The sequence below is a fragment of the Amphiura filiformis genome, chromosome 1, assembly GCF_039555335.1.
Source record: "Amphiura filiformis chromosome 1, Afil_fr2py, whole genome shotgun sequence".
In the NCBI taxonomy this organism is placed as follows: domain Eukaryota; kingdom Metazoa; phylum Echinodermata; class Ophiuroidea; order Amphilepidida; family Amphiuridae; genus Amphiura; species Amphiura filiformis.
This window is the reverse complement of record NC_092628.1, coordinates 22,338,051-22,359,033: the sequence shown is the minus strand read 5'-3', so window position 1 is coordinate 22,359,033 and position 20,983 is coordinate 22,338,051. Positions and strand designations below refer to the sequence as shown.

At 37.1% G+C, this 20,983-nt stretch overlaps 1 protein-coding gene across 1 annotated transcript; it reads left to right on the top strand.

Annotated features, from left to right (window-relative positions):
- The first annotated feature begins 1,963 nt into the window (after positions 1–1,963).
- LOC140169917 (uncharacterized) lies at positions 1,964–14,883 on the top strand. The gene is made up of 6 exons (XM_072193263.1): positions 1,964–2,106; positions 3,812–3,900; positions 6,832–7,030; positions 10,233–10,384; positions 11,115–11,297; positions 13,276–14,883. The coding sequence occupies exons 2-6, from the start codon at positions 3,829–3,831 to the stop codon at positions 13,573–13,575; spliced, it is 906 nt and encodes a 301-aa protein (XP_072049364.1). The 5' UTR covers positions 1,964–2,106; positions 3,812–3,828; the 3' UTR covers positions 13,576–14,883.
- The last annotated feature ends 6,100 nt before the right edge of the window (positions 14,884–20,983 follow it).

Genomic DNA, 20,983 nt, shown 5'->3' with positions numbered 1-20,983 from the left:
GTATTTTTTGTGGGACATGAGAGCACATCAGACATATCGAATTGCATTCCGAATACGAAGAATGTCTTTCTGATATCAAATAATTTTCATTTTTGAAATTCACGATATAATACAAATTTTATGACAAATTATTAAAATTTGATATTTTTCACATTTTTGATAATAACAGTCCTCGAAGTAAATTTTATAAATCTAATAACATATTCTTAAAGTGTATATAGCAGGGAGGAAAAGCCGACGGTCAATTGAAAATTTTGACCTTTCATATTGAAGATATGGATTTTTTTTCCCAAAAGACCTCATTTTTTGGTGTTTTGGGAAAAAAATCCATATCTTCAATACGAAAGGTCAAAATGTTCAATTGATCGGCGGCTTTTCATCCCATTCATTGGTCTATTCCAAAAAATAGATTCACACCCCCTATAGAGGAGTTCGGATATCCGGACTTTTTGTCCAGTCGTGACTGTTGGAAATCCAGACTTTTAAAGTGCCCAAAGGCAAAAAAATCCGGCAGAACAATAGTTCAAAATAAGAAATCCTCAATTTGAGAGCTCATTTTTAAAATTTCCGTGATTTTTCCTTCATTTGATTGGATTTCCAAGCTTTTTCAAGTAACATTGGCAACTGGAATTCCAGTCGTTTTCAGAAAGCAGACTTGGAAATCCGGACATTTCTTTGATTGAAAATTTACTCCTCTATAGGGGTGTGCCCCTATTTTTTGGAATAGCCCATTGGATCATGCGTTAATATTTATAAAATGGCGAATGAAGTATCCAAGGTCGAACAATAGCGTGACGTAGTTTCCGGCATTGTTCCTATGCACTTTCACCCTCCTGAGCTTATATTCTTTGTGTAAGTCCCGGGGGGGTACTCAAGTTTGGTTTTGGTAGGGACGTGCCGCTGAGATTTTGAAAGTAGACCCATAAATATACCAATTTTTCAAGAAATTTGGACCCATTGATATACCAAAAGTCAAAATTTTCCGTTGAATTTACCTAAAATTGTCTTAGGTTTTAAAAATTTTCCCAAAATTTTGGGAAAATTTTGAAAATTTTGGCTTGATTAAGGAAAAATTGGGCTGTTTTCCGAAAAAATTGAGACAATTTTGAAAAAAGGATCCATTCATATAGGGCCTACCAAAATAGGCTTTGAAAAAGGGGTCATTGATATACCAGAAAGCTGAAAATGCTACCCATGTTTGCGGCACGTCCCCGTATGGTCATTTGTACTGAGTACCCCCCCGGGTGTAAGTAGACTTCGCGTAAAATAAACCTGGTCGCCGTTGCTAAAATTCCACTTACTTGTTCGTCTTCAATTAAAACTTTGGAAAACTCGACGACCGAGTTTTTAATACACAGACCAAACTATAAGACGCGCAAAAGAAAATCAAAGTTTGCAAAAATCATTTTAAGCTTGCAAACTATAATATTTACAGTAATTTCTTGGCCAAACTGGAACATGCGAGTTGCGTCCATGTAGCGTACTAAGTGTGTACGCAATGTAAGGCGCGTGTATGCTTTCTTCTGTACTGCGTTATATTCGCGCGTGTTTAACGCGGAGCCACTAGCGTTTATAGTGTTCCAGTTTGGCCATGAAATTACTGTAAATATTATAATATTATCTAAGTTTGCATATATTCAGTTTTAAGTTTGCAAAAAATATTTTAAGTTTACAAAAACTATTCGAAGTTTGGAAAAATTATTATAGGCCTAAGTTTGCAAAAACTATTCGATTTTTGGAAAAATTATTATTTTCCGAAAATTATTTTAAGTTTGTGAAAATCATATCAATGTTGCATGGTTTCGATGTGAAAATTACGTTGGTTTAGATGTGTTACTTGCAGGAAGACCGTTACCAACGTTATCACTTTGAGATTGAGATTGCATGCCTTTCATGGTACACAGGCATTTTGCAAGTATCTTTGCACGTCAGTTGTCACAGCTTGTGGAACCTGCGCACCCGTGTGAAAATAGGGAAGGAAAGTATTAAATAACCCATGCATAGCCGGGTCACCGTGAACCCGACAGTCACTTGTTGCTCAGAAGTGAAAGGTTTAACATCCCGCATGCATATAGGTAGCGTTGTTGAACGACAGTACAGCAACAGGTAAGTCTTGATTGTTATATTTTTTCAAAATGAACTTGAAAGAAATTGTTTCATTTATTTTATCTTTATTGTTAAATATTGGGAGTGGCAACTTGAGAAGTGGATTTGGACCTACTGCATACCCTGTGGTAAATCCAGACAATCGATAATACTATAGCGCTGGATACATTTTGTATATATATGCCAGGGAAGTGTTACCCATGTATTTATCGACGTTTTTGCACTGGTATAAATTCTTAGTGTACACGGTATTCAGTTGTAAGTCTAAGGCATGCAAAATAAATATATGTATGCATACGATACGACAAAACTGCACTTCAAGTTTGGTTTTGGTAGGGACGTGCCGCTGAGATTTTGGGGTCATTGATATACCAGAAGGCCGAAAATGCTACCCATGTTTGCGGCACGTCCCCGTATGGTCATTTGTACTGAGTACTCCCCGGGATTTTACAGGTCTTCAAATCCAGAACGTTCACTGGCTGTATGCATGTAGGGAATTTAGATTTTTATCCAGCAGAGCCAAGATATATTTTACGACCCTACAACCATGATATGATGATAACGTGCCTATAAACTGACATCAAATGGTAGTTCAGCATATCTTGCGAATGGTATAGTTGGCTCATTGGCACTGAAAAGTGCATTTATCATTTCATAGCGAGCGTATAGATGAATTCCAATACATTCACAGATATGCTTTTGGTCCTGTGGTTCTTGAGTAATGTTGTAAAGAGGGCTGAAACAACAACAATTTTGTAATACACATAACAATATTAATATAAAATCAAGCAAGTTTTCAAGTATGTAGAATGAACTTTCGCTAAACATCAATTTGTTATTTTTGCTGAACTATGAAATGGTATAAGCCTATATTCCATCAAGAAAAATATGAGAATTAGTATTTTGGCTGATGGGATTTTTGATTTTCAAGAAAGAATCAAACACTGGGAATAACTGGGACGTTGAAAAGAAACTTTATTCAATACATGAGTAGCTATGAGTATGGTAAGTTCACACATGGCCGTTGCTAAGGAAGCGGAATATGAAAGCGCGGGTTACAAAATTGACAACATTACAGGATGGATCTCCTGACTCTTCTGAACATTTTGATATATGATTTGTCCATTTGAATCATCTGCCCAACGACGCGAAAATTTCATGGGGCTGGCCTCTTAAGGTGGTACTACACCACCCCCCGATAAATTTTGTGACTAATTTGGCATTTTCTCAAAAAATAACTACACACTGGTAACAAAAGTTATGTATATTATAGGGCAAGGAATCCAATTACTTCACTGAAATTTCAGTGATTCAAGACAAGTGGTTCATTATATAATAGGGCCTATATGTTAAGAAATGAGGTACATTCTAGCGGTACCTCTTTTCTTATCATAAATAACGTACCGCTTGTCTTGAGTCACTGAAATTTCAGTGTAGTAACTGGCTTCCTTGCCCCCATAATATACTAGTACATAACTTTTGTTACCAGTGTGTTATTAGTTTTAAAAATGCAAAAATAGTCACAAATTTATCAAGGGGTGTAGTACCACCTTAAATTAATAGGCCTAACTAGCTCCAATATGTGTGCTTTCTTAACTTTTGTTTATTTTATCTATAGGCATATTAACGGGAGAGAAAACGAAGACGTTTTGTAATATTTTTACCACCCCAAATTTGATAATATTATTATAATTATTTTATCAAGGTAAAGCTATATTCAAAATGGCGGATGGCGGACCAGCTCGTGTTATTCTGTGGGGAACACCAAGATGTTTGTCTACGGCATTTTTAAAGGTTTGCTTAAATACTTATCATTTACTTGTAATTGTATATTGTTTGCCGAACTGACTCGTTCTTTTATAAGTTTCTATTATGCATTATAAATAGTAGTTCTGCATGACTCGACTCTTTGGAATTCTAAGACAAATATTACAAGACCTACCCTTTTCAACAGGATTTAAATATGTACCCAGCAAGCTCAAAACGTACATTGTACAGACATGTTATAAAACGTTTTAATATTACATTCAAAATCATTTTTAAAAACTTGCTGCAAAACATTCAAACGTAATGATATTTCAAATAACAAGTGTTGAATAAATATTTTTCAAAAATATTTGGTCAAAAATATTTACGATAACACTTTGACAAACTTTTAAAAAATAGCGTTGTGTTTATTCATATCAAACTTTTTAGAAACATTTTCATGACCTTATACATGTATATATAACCCGACATTTAAATGGTATGAATATATTTTGACCGCATTTTTGTGTTTGCTGTTTAACTTGCCTTTTAATTAAAAAGACTAATTTAAGGACGCACCATTAACTTCCAGTGATACTTGACTTGAAGTCGGGGGTCATGCCAATTTATTTTTTATTTGTATTTGGTCGTTTTTCCTCCAAGTTTCATGCATATTGTATTTACTATTTTACTCACAATTTTAATGTCAAGTTATTATTATTATTATTTTTTTTTTTTGTAACAGTGAGCAGTTATTTGCTAATTTTGCCCCAAAAACTTCAAAGCCACTCCAGTGGCGGAGCCAGGATTTTTATCGGGGGAGGGGGGATTTTCAGGGGAGGGGGACTAAACAAATGTTGGGAAACATTGCTGCAAAAAGTGACGATTTTCGTAACTTTTAGTTTTTACTAGGGGGGAAATGGGGGGCAAGAGTTGTGACTGGGGCATTTTTCCCATGTCACCCAATGTGTCCCAATGAAAATGTAGGACTATACGTTTGTACACTTCTCAAAATAATAAGAAAATCGCCTTCAAACATAAATAGCGAGCCCGTTTCAATCTTCGTCTCCTTTTGTGACATTGGATTTGGTTAGCAGGTTTTGAACACAAAGCACTTGGTGTATAAATACACAGTCGGAGACTCAAGTTTGGGTAATTTAGCATGAAATATGCAGTTTAATTCTGCAGGGTAATACATTTTTTGTACCTTCATCTTATATACTATAGAAATGAGCCAAGGAAGCTACTGGTCATATTTATATTTCCATATGCATTGCAGTCTTTGAGTAATAACAAATAATAGGCCAACATCATGTTGTTGCTATTTGCCCCTCCCATTGAATAATAAAATCCCAGAGGATGATTTAAGCACTTCCCAGCAAGTCTTGCGGTTACCACAGCTGTGTGAGTGAACATGACACCACTGCCCGCCCACTCCATACACACGTGCATGGTTAAATTTGAATTTGGACAGATATATTTACAGTAAAAACACCTTCAAAAAGTTGGTCGATTTCACATTTTATGTTATCTACAGAAGGTGTGAATTATCCTTCATGCATACATCACTTTAGATCTGAAATCGACCAAGTAATAATGACACACGGGCAATTCTAAAACGACATCTTTTGCACAGAGTTCAGTGGGATTTGAAAAGTAAAGTGGCTAAGTTGAAACTCTAGTGATAACACTTTTACAGTGCATGATGGGGCTTCCTTAAATCATCCTCTGATAAAATCCATTACAACGAGCCTTGGGATCTCTCGTACGGGCTCTCGTATTGAATCCATACCTTTATTCTGTGCATGAGTGTGGGATTTATCTTTCTCCAAATTTGAGCACAAACACTGGGCAGCAAGCTCCGACACGCCTTTAGTTTGCTACTTATATCAGTGTAAAAAGCAACGGATAACACTTAAAGGCCCATTCAGTGATTTGCTCATCCGGACGATCGTAAAAATCATCAAAATTCAGATTTTGGTACCTTTGTAATTGGCATAGATGTGCTAACATAGCCTGCTAGTGGTTCGGTCGGTTCTGTTTTTAAAATTAAAAGTGATTCTAATGAAGTTTCAGTAAAACAAATGTGCAAGTTGTATTACTGTCATCAAAATATCGTCAATTTATGAACAAATATTCGTTATTTTTTAAAACATAATTTTGACCGCCCCCCCAAAAAAACAATGACGTCACGGATGTAAAAAAATCCCTTCGTGATTGGTCTATAGGTAGGCCTATTTATAATGATGTCTATATACTGCGTAGCCAGCTTTCTTGGTCGGAGCGAGGGGGGTGAATACAATTTTTTAGGGCAAAGACGAACAAATGTCCCCGTTTGCATCATTTTGACTCATTAAATAATTATCGGTGGGTATTTTACCGTTAGTTTGTTTTTTAGAGAGAAAATGTACAAAATGCTTTAAGCTTCCAAAAATGGCTTTAAATTTTGTATTTTACACTATTTTGGCCCATGATGTGGATGAAAAGGGCTTTATTGGGAAAATGTGTGCACGTAGTGCGGAAAACGTTTGTATTTTTATTTTACACTATTTTGGCCCATAATCGGGATGAATTTTGGTGGAAAACGGGCTCCTTGCCCCTTTTCTTTTGCCTTTTTTTTGTCGGAGGGGCACATTTCTCTTTATTTTTTGTCTAGAAGAGCACTCTGCCCCCTGACTACGTTTCTGTTATACAGTTATGTGTTGTTTCTTGTGCTACTTGAGTCATGTATACGATCTACTGCATTAACGATCGACCAGCTCATTGGCAATATATAGGCGCTGGAATGAAATATAAATTTTCTTTGTTTTATCTCATTTGTTTGAGTCATTAGCTGATAAAGAAAACTAAATTGTTTGGAAAAATGTAGTTTTTATCAGTTTTTAAACTGTTTCCAATATTGTAATATTTTTAAAATAATGGTATATTTACGCCATAGACTTGCACCTTCATTAATTTTGTGTACCATCATACATGCAGGCTATGACCCATGTGGACGATTCTATCGTGTGGCACGAGCCTTACTTGTATGCACGAAGGCTGGGCACAGACGGCGCCGATAGGGAGAAATTTAGAATCATGGCAGAACAAGGTATGAAGGCTAAAGGTGTTGGTGGAAACTTCGATGCTATTATAGGAATGGCCAAGATGTTGCCGTTTGGATATGTTGGATCAGAAGGTTCGTATTGTGTTATAGGCTATCTTATTAGTCTAGATGCTCGTAGTACTTATTGAGTTTGTAAGATCAGATATACATGTACTAATGTAAATTGTAAATCCCTTAAATCCCTGCCCTTTCACTAATGTCCTTCAGTAGAAAATAATATTATCTTAAGCCTTATCTAGTTCTGTCTTCATCTCTCTCCTCTCTCCCTTTTATATTTGTTAACACTATTACCTAACTATCTATTGTATTCCCTCTCTTAGTTACACAGCCGTGACGTTAGTCACGGCTGTGTCTTTTTTCTTACAGGTTCTTTCTGCCGACCACTACATTTGCTCTAGCACTTACATGCTTACACCGATTTTGACCTTACTTGGTCACAACCATCATTGACCATGCCCCTACATGTCATATGAAACTCGTGGGGTCAAAGGTCACGCAGTGGTCATAGGGGTCAAAAACGTGATTTCAACTAAAAATGCTTCTTCTCTCACAGATTACGTAGGACAGTGACACCACTTGCACACATGCATTGTTATTATCCAGTGTCTATAGGGTCCTCACAGATTTTGGGTCAAAGGTCATTAAGGGGTCACTTCCGGTATAAAACGAAAAACTTTCAAATTTTTTTATTTGCTAAGACAAACATAGGACAGTAACGGTATGTTCACACATAAATTGTAGTTATCCTGTGTATATGTGGTATTTTTATATTTAGGGTCAAAGGTCATTAAGGGGCCACTTCCGGTATAATACGAAATACGTTTAAAATGCTTCTTCTCCCACAAATTACGTAGGACAGTGACACCACTGGCACACATGCATTGTTATTACCCAGTGTCTATGGGGTCCTCACAGATTTGGGATCAAAGGTCATTAAGGGGTCACTTCCGGTATAAAACGAAAAACCTTCAAATTTTTTTATTTGCTAAGAAAAACATAGGACAGTAACGGTATGTTCACACATGAATTGTGGGTACCCAATTCATATGTGGTATTTTTTATTTGGGGTCAAATGTCATTAAGGGGTCACTTCCGGTATAAAACGAAAAACCGTCAAATTTTTTTATTTGCTAAGAAAAACATTGGACAGTAACGAGTATATTCACACATGAATTGTGGGTACCCAATGCATATGTGGTATTTTTTTATTTAGGGTCAAATGTCATTAAGGGGTCACTTCCGGTCTGAGACGAAAAACCTTCAAAATGCCCCTTCTGCCACAAGTAACATAGCAAAGTGGTGCCACATGCACCCATGCATTGACATTAGCCAATGTCTATGGCCGTTTTCATATATTTTGGGGTCAAAGGTCATTAGGGGTAACAACACGGCTGTGTTCGTGGGTTAGACCACAGCTTAGTCTAGTTTCTTCTCCTACATTCCAAACCCCACCCATGGTTCACTCTACCTCTCACACTCAAACAAGGAAGATGTACAAGAAATAAAATATAAATTAACCAACAACTTGGAGTGCAGCCTAGATTAATTATTATTTGTGCCATCATTTATTTTATGTAAGAAATAGCTCTTACAAGTTTAACTGGCACTGGCACACTGCATGGGGGGTGCACTTAACACAAGTGACCATACGGGTATGTTCCCCCGGAAAGAGCCCCCTTTTTGGATTTCCCATATATTTGACCAAAATAGAGCTCCAAAAGACCCTTGAATTTGATAATTTCAGCTCTAAAAGACCCCAAATTGCTCATTTCTCATATTTCTGGGTTTTTTCAGGCGATTTTCAACCCAAAAGCCAAGAAAACCCTTGGTTTTGACTGTTCGCAGCTCCAAAAGTCCCCATTTTACCTGTTCGCAGCTAGCCCGGTTCGCAGCTCCAAAAGACCCCCTCTTACGGCGTCAGCTCCCAAAGGCCCACTACCTCAAAATTCCGGTGGAACATACCCACCAAAAATTGTTGATGTGCCCCCCCAGGACTGCATCAATTATTACTTCTCCGATATACTTACTCCCTATTCCAGAAAAATACAGCACTAATTTTTTTTTTGGATTAAGAAATATTATAATCCTGTTTTTCAAAATGAAGGCTAAATCTTAATCCTTTAGTTAGTTCTAACTGCCAATAAAAGCCCAATTTGAGTAGTTTTGCAGTTTCAGGAGAAATGGGCCAAAAACAATAAACATGCAATTTTGCATGATTTCTGACAATTTCAGTCACAAAATCCAAGATTTGTAGTGTAAGCTATGATTTTAATATAATGGTTATAAAAGATATCAAATGTGTTTTTCAAAAAATTACCTGAAGTACAAGTCTTTGGGCTTGATTGCCACAGCACACGAAAAACACCTTAAAAACGCATGATTTTGGCCCCTTATTTCCAAAATTTGGTCAAATATTAAACAATATAACTTTTATTGCCAGTTAGAACTAACTAACCAAAGGATTTGGATTTAGCCATGTCTCATTTAGCTGAAGCTGATAATATTTGTTTTAATCTAAAAAAATGAGTGCTGCATTTTTCTGGAGTGGGGACCGGGGGTAGGCCTATTATTGTGTTTGTGCACTTCGCGTTGCAGTATGGAGGCCACATTGACAAAATACATCTGTTGATAGTTTTGTACAACATTTAGACAACTTCTAATTATCTGCACATTCAGATATTTTCATTTTACCAAGACTGTCACTTCTTAAATAATTAATTTACTCACGGTCACAAAGATAGTGCCATGTACATGATGTAGGCCTACATGCATGGCACATGGGATATTATGAAATACAGATTCGTCGCTTCTATCATTCGCAACAACTATTACAGAGATATTGGTTCCAAAGCTAAAAGACGGTTCAATATTTACGCCAGGGGGAAGTGGGAGTTTTGACAACAACAAAAATCGGCACAAAATTTCTCATCCCCCTCTCGTCCGCTTAAAAAAAAATCGGACCCCCTTGCTTTCCCCTTTTTCTCAATTAGGCCTATTAAAAATTAAAATTTTCCTCATGGTTCAAGTAAAAAAAAAACAGATTCCATCCTCAAGACCCCCCAACATTCTCCTATTAAGATTCCCACTCCTCCCTGGCGTAAATATTGAACGGTCCCTTAAAGTTCAACAAGAAAGTGTGAGTGAATAAAATGAGTTGTCATCACGTGGTCATATTTTGAGTGGCTCTCCCACCAGCTCTTTTCGGAGCCATCATTTGACAGTTTAACGCTGTATCGCAGCCGACAATTCATCACTAATTTATGTTTTATTGCAGTATCTTATCAGTGGGTGAAAGAGCAACTGCAAGCTGACGCCCCAGGGAAGAAACTGATTTTCAACAAGGACATGGTAGAGGGCATTGTCGATAAGTATGACGCTATACCAGAGGGATTCCGACATGTTTTTCTTCTGCGACATCCATTGAAGGTATTGAGAAAACGGGTGAAATCACGGTATACAAGAGTCGGTATATAGAAAATGCTGATAGAATTTGTATTTATTTATCAATTGATATTATTTTAATGCAAGACGTGGCGTTGTTAAATTTAATTTTATATGCAAATTAATGGGTGTCCTTGAAGGCTAATTGATCTTGCCAAAAAAAGAAGACAATGTAATAAGGCTTTCTCTCCCGCATAGGCTAATTGTACAAAGTTGGGAGTTCGCGCTTATCATCTTCGGCCGTATAAAAAATCCATAACGATAATAATATTAAAAAATCAACAGGGGTCATCTGAGGTCAAATTAGAAAAAATATTTGGATTTCCGTGAAATTTGGTACTATAAAAACATTAAAAAAATGAGGCCATTTTTCCAGGGTCATATCAGGGGTCATTTGATGTCAAATTAGTAAATATTGTTGGGTTTCATGATACTTGGTATTTCTAGGTGCAAAAATATGGCAATTTGTTCATGCCATAGTGTCACCCGGAGATCAAATTTGTATATGATGTTGGATTTTAATGAAACTACAATGTTCCAGGTGATTGCAAAAACAGGCGAGACTCGTGGTTCGAGAAGGTCCCGCCTTGTTCTTTGAATATAAATTAAACAAGCGAGAGGGCATTTTTTGTTCCGTGCTTGTTGATAATAATTAAAACCTCGAATGAGTATGCTCAAATAAACACTAATCACATGTTTTTCCCTGGCCATACAGGTTTTTCCATCCTTCAAAAACATGGCCAAGAATAACGCTCCTCCTGGGATGGAAGGTGTTGACTTGAGGAAACTTCCCGGTACGGGGTTCATGCCGGCAGGGTATTTCTACAAAGAATTGGATGATTTATATGAGTACTTGAAAGACAGCAAACCAGTAGTCATATGTACTGACGATCTTCAGGTTGGTTAATTTGTTCGTTTCTTCCTCCTTCTTCTCTGTACTATAGGTCACATGTCACGATGCGAAATTGGTGGGGAATGTGACACTGGCGTAACAAGCAGGGGGGGCAGGGTGGGCGAAGTCCATGGGCCACGAGGGTTCAGGGGCCCCAAGTAAATGAGAAAATGAAATAAGCGCTTATTAGCTGATTAAGGAGATGCTAAAAGGCAGGGCCGAATTTACCTGGGCCAGGCCAACATTTGGAGGCCCCAAACTCACCGTGAGGAAGGCATGTGCACTCAGGAGGCCAAGTTTGGTTTACAAATTGGGGTCAACTATAATAGCGACATAAATAAAGACGAATTTCATAGTTCTAGTCCAATAAAACAGCACTTACTGTGGACGTTTCGACATAAGAAGGATGAAACTACCAAGTCAAAAGGCCTTGTCGTTGTCCCCTATGTAGAGGGCGTGTCGGAGCGTATCGCGAGAACATTAAAGAGTTACAACATCTCCGCTGCTATGAAGCCTCATTGCACCCTAAGAAACATGCTTGTGCACCCTAAGAAACATGCTTGTGCACCCTAAAGATAAAGGGACCCGCTCAACACCACAGAGGTTGTGCATTCCATCCCTTGCAAGAATTGTAATGAAACTTATGTCGGTGAGACGGGGAGGAAATTCGGTAAGCGACTTGAAGAACATAGGGCAGAGGCAGATAAGGCGTGTGTTAATGTTCGCACGAGAGCAAACAGAAAAGCATCTCAATCAGCTACCAATAAATCAGCCATCACAGACCATGTTCTCGAGAAAGACCACATCATTGACTGGAAGGAGGCTAAGATTTTATGCAAAGAGGCAGACAGATACAAACGATGGATCAAAGAAGCAGTGAAAATCAGACAACAGGGCACCACCATGAACAGAGACGAGGGGCAATACACCCTAACTCACATATTTGACAATCTCCTGAAAAAACCAACTGGCAACCAAGTTGCTAAGCAACAACGAGTTGTACACAGAAGGTCGTCACAACAACATAAGTGTTGATAAAGAAATCTGACAGATTTCGAAACGTCCACAGTAAGTGCTGTTTATTGGACTAGAACTATGAAATTCGTCTTTCAATAACAGTCCTGAAGAACATGTTCAGTAATATAATATCGACAGTGGTGGCAGAAGCATTGCAAATTAGAGTGAGTTAAGCATATTTTGTTCCGATCTTACTGGGACATTTGCGCGCGAAATGAATTTCTAAGTTTAGACCATTTTAGCCCAAAATGAAGGTGAATTTTGCTGTGCGAAGCGCGCAAAATTGTGCAATTTTACCATACCAAAAATATGGTGTTGTCGGACTACGAGGAATATGCACAGGCCAATTTTGGGGCTCCCTCTGGCCCAATGGTAAATCCGACCCTGCTAAAAGGGCCTGGCACTGTTTCTTGTCCATGGAATGCGATAATTGTTCTGAAATTCAGCGTAATTTGCTGAATAATGAAAGGAATCATTAGCGATTTGACGAGCCAGGACACCCAAAATGCATCAAAACTTTGGTACACTAATAAGACGTGCTGCTAAACATGCCGAAGCGCCAAAATAATTGCAAACGTGTAAGCAATCTTATGAAGATAAAATCTGACATCAAAATAAAGCCGTTTTTCATAAAGCCGTTTGTTTCATATCGCGCGAGTTAGGCTGACGAATTCGGCATGGTATGGCACTAGCAAATTAATACAGATGACAGCAATTTAGGCCTATACTTATTTGTCAGTAAGTTCACAAACAATGTTTTCGAATGATATGAAAACGTTTTACACCCTTTATATAACCGGACATTTAAGCGTTTTTTGACAACCTTTTCCAACATTTTGCGAATAATGTCGAAATCGTTTTGTGTTTGCTGTATCGTTTATCTTTAACTTTATCACTAATTTTCTGTCTTGTCTGTCGTGGTTCAGAACTTGTTTATCATAAATTTGTGTGTATTTTAAATCGTCAGAAAAACCCAGAAGGCGTCATGAAAGCTTACTGCAAGGAGATTGGTATACAATATACAGAGAAAATTTTGAATTGGACCGATGATGGGGATGCTATCATGCAGAAATGGATGATAGCTAAGGAAAGCGCTATGATGCTCTCGTCAACGACGATACACAAAAATGCATTTGGGAGCACCGGTTTTGGGGAACCTTCGGAATTGCCAGACAAATCTGGAATGGATGAAGATATTGTGGAAGTTGTAGATAAATGTATGTCGTATTATGAGAAGATGCATAAGGACAGATTACAGGTGGAATGAAGATGAAGGAGTGAGTTTTGTTTTTAGCAGATGCAATTTTATTGTGTATATAAAACCGCTGCTTATAGCGACATTTGGTCAAACTTAATATCATGCTGCGCCATCGAAATGATGCAATTCAGTCTGATGCGGCTTCGACGGTCGACCGACGACCTTTATCCGGATGTCAGCACTTATGCTTACTGTGGTATTATAATACAAAAGCGGTATAACCCCGGGGGTATAACATCTGCCAATATATATAGACCGGGTATATAGACCATTCCTATAATTGGCACTTCCCTGCCGTTGATGGGGGTGAACATTGATATCACGTGATTATAAAAGAACGAAAGCGATGACAATTATAAGCTGGATAAGGGTAAACATTTCACATTCGCATTTACGAAAAATCGCAAACAATGACGGCAAATTAATCATTTGCTATAGCGTACATTCCAATTTTCGTTACAGTGTTTATTATGGTCTATCTAGCAAGTACAAAAAATACTTATAATTTTCTTAATACCTGATTTGACAACAAGTTACCCTTGTACTCGCTTTCGGTATTCTATAATCACGTGATATTGATGTTCACCCCATCAACGACAGGAAAGTTTTAATTATAGGAATGGCCTACAGTGTGCCGTCCTTTTGATCGTATGAGAAATCTACAGATGAGGATATAATGACGTCATGTCGATATTTTATATTTAGGAATTCAAAAATTGAAATATCAGGGTTCGCAAAAGTCATTTGATTATGACTCATTTTGTCAGGTTTTAAAAATTAGTTACTATACTACTAGTTAAGTACAACTGCTTATCACTATAGGGACCTAACCTAACTATTTTGCAGCATTTAGGGTCAGAACTTCTTTACCCTATTTTGCATCTCTTTTAGCTGTATTTATACTCGGGTCGCTTTTGCAGAAATGCGAATCGCTCACATGCTCAGTATATGTAAAGCGATGCCCAGTGTGCAAATCGCGCATGCAAAAGCGACCGAGTATAAAATCAGCTTTAAAATAGCAGGTCTCAATGTATCCCATTTAAGATTAACATGCATGCAGTTGTGCAAAAGGGAAAGATGGGTGCCTTAGAAGTAATAACTCGCTCGAAACTCAAAAATAAAGAATCAACTTAATATTAATATTGTAGATAGCTTTTAATGTTATATAACGAGAATAAGTATTAATGCATTTGCAAGCAATAAACTTTTATACAAGTACTATTATAATGCTGCATATAAATAATTTCAATGCATTTTCACGTTTCCATATTACTGTCAATGATACATTTTATTAAAAATACTAATTACCAACATGACCAATGTGAACTATGTTTATTAAATATTTGCAGTCTGTTTTTCGCACCCTGCCATCACGCGTTTGTTAATCAACCGCTATGTCGCCGGTAGCGGACGGCATCATTTAAATAGTTCTATAGTTCAGTAAAATATGCCTATTCTTAAATATGACCCAAAAAGGTCCAAATTAAAAAAAAAGTAACAAAGGTCCACTTTTTTGAGTAAAAATATTCTAAGCAGACTTTAAAAAGGTCCACTTCAGTCAAAGGAATGGAAGTCCCCGTTTCATATAGCCCCATAATAGGCAAACTTACTTTTCCCAACAAAAAGTCCGCTTTATTGATGAAATCCTGCATATGTATATATTATAACGCCGGTCGTGCGGGGCTCACAACTGGGTTACGGGAATTAATTGCAAAGTACAATTAATCAGACAAAAATGCACGCAAGTATTTTACGTTAAAACCCAAAGCTCCTTTTAATGTTGTAACTCTTCGGCACGCAGGCCTATGCAGTACGTTTTCTCTAAGTATTACTGATATTCACCTGAATATCATGAATCGGTAAGGCTATCCATGATGCAGTCATGTCTACAGTAGAATTCATCTCGACCTTTGCAGGACTTAAACCCCATTAAAAGCTATTAAACCAAGATAACACTCATTGAAGCAGCTCAACTGATTAAATCAGATCTTCTCTGGTTGTGTACAAGTGTCTGTTTTCAATGTGCGACATCGCAATAAAGCTGGTATTACAGCTTCAGTTGGGTAACCGATTATAAAGGAAACGAAAGGAAACAATGGTATATGTACCATTGTTCACGAAATGACACAAAGATCTGCTTTTTGTTAACCAGCATTCTTCAAAATGAGCAACATATTAAATGATTGTTGACTTACACAGTTTGGAAATAATTTCTTCATATTTTTGGTGTTATCTGTCGTTTACATATCCTTCCTAAAACACAAAAGTACGACCCTCTCCAAACATCTAAATTAGCTAAAAATTTAGGACATGTTACAAAACTTTATTTTCTAGAACCTATTTAGAATAATTTAAATGTAGCTTTTACCGTTTTTTGTGGCATCCTTCAGAAGTGAGCGGTCCGATACCAATATTTTCGGTCAAATCTCCATTCAATTAACACGGGGAGTTGGCTAGCTATGCCTTGCCCTCACTCATATTTTACAAAAGTGCGACCATTTCTGAACATCTAACCTAGCTGTAATTTTAGGTCATGTTAGAGAAATATATTTGCTAGAAGTTTTGGAGAATAAATAAAATATTGGCTGGTTATTTTTCACACAGTGATGTTAACTAGGCAAGTGTCCATTCTCCCAACATACATCATTTGTTGAGGTCACACGTCAATGGTGAGAGCACTGTGTATTGTGTATAGGAAAACGGACAGTAACTGTAGTATGCGAGAGCTACTCTCTCCGTTAAGACCAACGGTCTGACTCCAGTCTAGGATCTGACTGACTCCTCTTGAGTTTGGGACCTCTATTTATCTGTTTTTGGAGGCTGCCACGTCAGCAGAAATGTTGGTTACGAAACCATTACTCAGCAGAAATTATGGTTATGAAATTTGTTGACGTGGAGCGTATAAATTTAGTACGTTCAAAACAATTTAATACATTTTCATAATTAACATTAACGTGTCATTTAGTGCCAGGGGAACTTCTTTACCAAACTGTGAATATTCGTCCTTCGCAACAAGTTGAAGTTATATAAATTCATGAATAGACCGATTCCTGATATCACACGTGGATTATCTTGTTAAATTGTATGAACCATAAGTCCAGTCAATCTAAACAAATTAGTGGTGTCACCCACCACTAATTGCAACAGATTTTTTTTCACTTTTATACATTTTAGAGATGTCCCCTGAACATTATACCAAAAATATACTAAAATATACTTGGTGGAAAGGTAGTTTTTGGCGGGAAAAGGTCATACAGGGGTCAAATTTCAAAATTAATTCTTAGTTTCCTGTTTCATGGTTGAAAACCAGGGATGAGGCGACTTTTAATTATTAATTATTAATTATCTTTTATTTTCTTTATTTCAAAATAAGTGGTCGCAACCTACATCAAGCCATTTTGACAAGGAGCGTGCATTTAATTATTATACTAAAATATACTTGGTGGAAAGGTAGTTTTTGGCGGGAAAAGGTCATACAGGGGTCAAATTTCAAAATTGCTTTAATCTTTTTAAAAACTATACCAAAGCATTCCTCTAGTCTTAAGGATTCAGAAAAAGTATAGTTTGTAATATCTGTGAAGTACCATTCTCAAGTTATAAGCAAAAAGGTCAAAGGTCAAATTTTAGGCTCCACGTGGGTCAACTTCGATAAAATGCTCCGATCTCCTTAAAAATGGTCTCAATGTGTTCGTCCTTTAAAAACACTCCAAAATAAGAATAGTTTTCCATATCTTGGATGCTTCGTTACCTAGGTAACAGGGTAAAAGAGGTCATTGACCATTGAACTCTATTGACCCCGACTTAGTTTTCGATGTTACGCATGTAATTAAACAACCTAAACAGTGCAAATATTCTTTAAATGAATTATGTTTGCAAGCCGAACAATTTGAGACCATTTTGGTTAAAATTAGACAATTTTAGTTTTTGACCTCTGTTGAACCCAACATTTGACCTTTGACCTTTTCGGTTATAACTCAAGAACCGTACATCACAGGTATGGCAAACTATATTTTTTCTGAATCCTTATGACTAGAGGAATAATTTGGTATAGTTTTTAAAATGATTGGAGCAATTTTGAAATTTGACCCCTGTATGACCTTTTCCCGCCAAAACTACCTTTCCACCAAGTATATTTTAGTATACTTTTTGTATGCTGTTCAGGGGACATCTCTGACATTCATAGGAGTGAAAATAATTCTGTTACAATTAGTGGCGAGTCAAAACCCACTTTGACAATAATTAGTAATCTTAACAACATGGCTTATCCGTTTGAATTGCCGTAAATCGGGTTACTATCATAATAGTCTTTGTTGCTCCATTATTATGAACACGGAACCTCTGGTAGAAAATATGTACCTATTGTTAGGTGTTTTTTTTACCAAAGTTGTAAACATCTATTTCCGTGATAAAATACATGATCTAAATGAAAATAACTCGGAACTGAAGAATTTGTTGGCCTAATTTGTTTTATGATAAATTATGATAAATTTAACGAACTGGCATCGCAATGAACTTCCCGTTACAATATTGTATATACATGTACATACTTTTTGATAAATTTTTGACAATTTTGCGTCAAAGTTTGTCACCCTTGACAATGCTGTGCCCTATTATCCCCCCATCTGAAACTGTCCTGGCTACGCCACTGCCTTTCAGGTGCATGCCTTGAAACTTGAAAAGGTATATTTTTGTTTTATAATCATTATTGTTTAATATGTCCTTAAAATAGTTTCTTCATGCCTTCGACCCTTTTTGGCACATAACTCTGCAACGACAGGTACACGCACAAACGGACGGATAATTTGATGCTAATAATTGAAATCGGAGCATGTTTGGGGTCATTATGAGGGTCATAGGCTAAAAAAAACACTTGCTCACCGCCCTTCAGCTTTAGTTTTCAAAATAATGGGGCAATCCAGCACGCTTGGTATTTCCAGGGTGGAGCAACACCTCATCACACCATCCGCCAGAACCGTCCGAGTCATCCGAGATCGGTTCCAGGAGCTGTTCCCAAACTGAGTGGTTGGGATGGGTCATGCTGTATGGCCTGCAAGATCACTAGATCTCACACCACTTAATTTCGTCCTTTGGGGCAAAATCCACAGCAAAGAGGGAGGACCACCAGCAAGCCTACCAAGATCTTCGCAATCGTATAACTGCTGCATTCTTAAGTATCCGGCGTACAAGAATGGTACGCAACACAATTGATGCAATGAGCACCATGGCTGAAACCTGTATTCTTCAAGGAGGTAACCAGGTCAGAGGGCAGAGCAGCACTGTAAACTCACTTCAGAAGAACCAAAGTCAACAGCCCTTTCAGGGCTACCTTTTATCCCTAAAAGAGAAACGACTTATGTTGTAAACATGTAAATAAAAAGAAAGCAAGTAACAACGAAGTTGGAAAGTAAGAAACATAATAAAACCAAAAGGCATAAATACCAAGAAAAAGTAGTCCCTTCCCACATCCCTTTTGCCCACAAATTAATGACACATAACATAAACAAAATCCATAGTACATAAGCCCACCGGTAAAGCCCATTCTCTAAATAAGGCCACAAAAATTGTTTGATTGACGTAACCCGACCGACCGTAAAAGTAGGCCCGACCCTAGACTTTTTTCTCTATAAAAAAAACTGATTAATTAAAAAATTAACAAATAAATAAATAACAATTAAAAGAAAAGAAGTAAAAAAGTTCCAAAGCCTTAATTTATCAAACGCAATTTACAACTTTAAAATTAAAATTTTAAAAACAAATCCCGACCTATGTTACGCCAATCAAACAATTTCGTTTTTTGTGGCCTAAAGGTGTTGTTAAAAATATTTTTTAAGTTATCATTGAGGAATGTTTGATATTCATGCATGGTACGTGTACCTTTTTCAATCTTTGCAGTAGCCAAACCTCCTCCGTGGACAGAGTGAAAACGGATACATTTCTTAAAAAGAGCATGATCTTCAAAAGTTGTGAGCCGATTGAAATATATTTCTCGGTTTATTAAAGCTAACGATGGCAGGTTTCTATATTTGATCAACTTTCTGAAATATGAGAAAAGGGCGCAATGAGAGTTCTGTTTTTGTTTTTTGTTTTTTTTGTTTTTGCTTGTTTGTTTGATTTTTGGACACCCTATATGTTCAATTTTTGTTTTAATAATGATATAAAAACACGGATAAGTATATAAGGCCTAATAGATTGGAGCATTTATAAACGTTAATAATTGCGAAACGCGGGCAGTAGAGGAGATTAATAAATGTACATACGATTCCTGGATTACGATTTATGAATAGAATACAATGGCGAATCGGGAATAAAATAGATTTGAAGTGTAAGTAGACTTCGCGTAAAATAAACCTAGTCGCTTTGCTAAAATTCCACTAGTTGTTCTTCTTCAATTAAAACTTTTGAAAACTCGACGATTGAGTTTTGAATACACAGACCAAGCTATAAGACGCGCAAAAGAAAATCAAAGTTTGCAGAAATCATTTTAAGCTTGGAAACTTAACAACATGGCTTATCCGTTTGAATTGCCGTAAATCGGGTTACTATCATAATAGTCTTTGTTGCTCCATTATTATGAACACGGAAACTCTGGTAGAAAATATGTACCTATTGTTAGGTGTTTTTTAACCAAAGTTGTAAACATCTATTTCCGTGATAAAATACATGATCTAAATGAAAATAACTCGGAACTGAAGAATTTGTTGGCCTAATTTGTTTTATGATAAATTATGATAAATTTAACGAACTGGCATCGCAATGAACTTCCCGTTACAATATTGTATATACATGTACATACTTTTTGATAAATTTTTGACAATTTTTGCGTCAAAGTTTGCCACCCTTGACAATGCTGTGCCCTACCCCCCCATCTGAAACTGTCCTGGCTACGCCACTGCCTTTCAGGTGCATGCCTTGAAACTTGAAAAGGTATATTTTTGTTTTATAATCATTATTGTTTAATATGTCCTTAAAATAGTTTCTTCATGCCTTCGACCCTTTTTGGCACCGTAACTCTGCAACGACAGGTTGTATACGCACAAACGGACGGATAATTTGATGCTAATAATTGAAATCGGAGCATGTTTGGGGTCATTATGAGGGTCATAGACTAAAAAAAACACTTGCTCACCGCCCTTCAGCTTTAGTTTTCAAAATAATGGGGCAATCCAGCACGCTTGGTATTTCCAGGGTGGAGCAACACCTCATCACACCATCCGCCAGGACCGTCCGAGTCATCCGAGATCGGTTCCAGGAGCTGTTCCCAAACTGAGTGGTTGGGATGGGTCATGCTGTATGGCCTGCAAGATCACTAGATCTCACACCACTTAATGTACATACGACATAGTCGCTTTGCTAAAATTCCACTAGTTGTTCTTCTTCAATTAAAACTTTTGAAAACTCGACGATTGAGTTTTTAATA

Coding starts and splice junctions, on each gene's coding strand:
- LOC140169917 (XM_072193263.1), top strand. CDS start 3,829: ATGGCGGATGGCGGACCAGCTCGTGTTATTCTGTGGGGAACACCAAGA. Junction 3,901..6,831: donor TGTCTACGGCATTTTTAAAG/GTTTGCTTAAAT, acceptor TCATACATGCAG/GCTATGACCCATGTGGACGA. Junction 7,031..10,232: donor TGGATATGTTGGATCAGAAG/GTTCGTATTGTG, acceptor GTTTTATTGCAG/TATCTTATCAGTGGGTGAAA.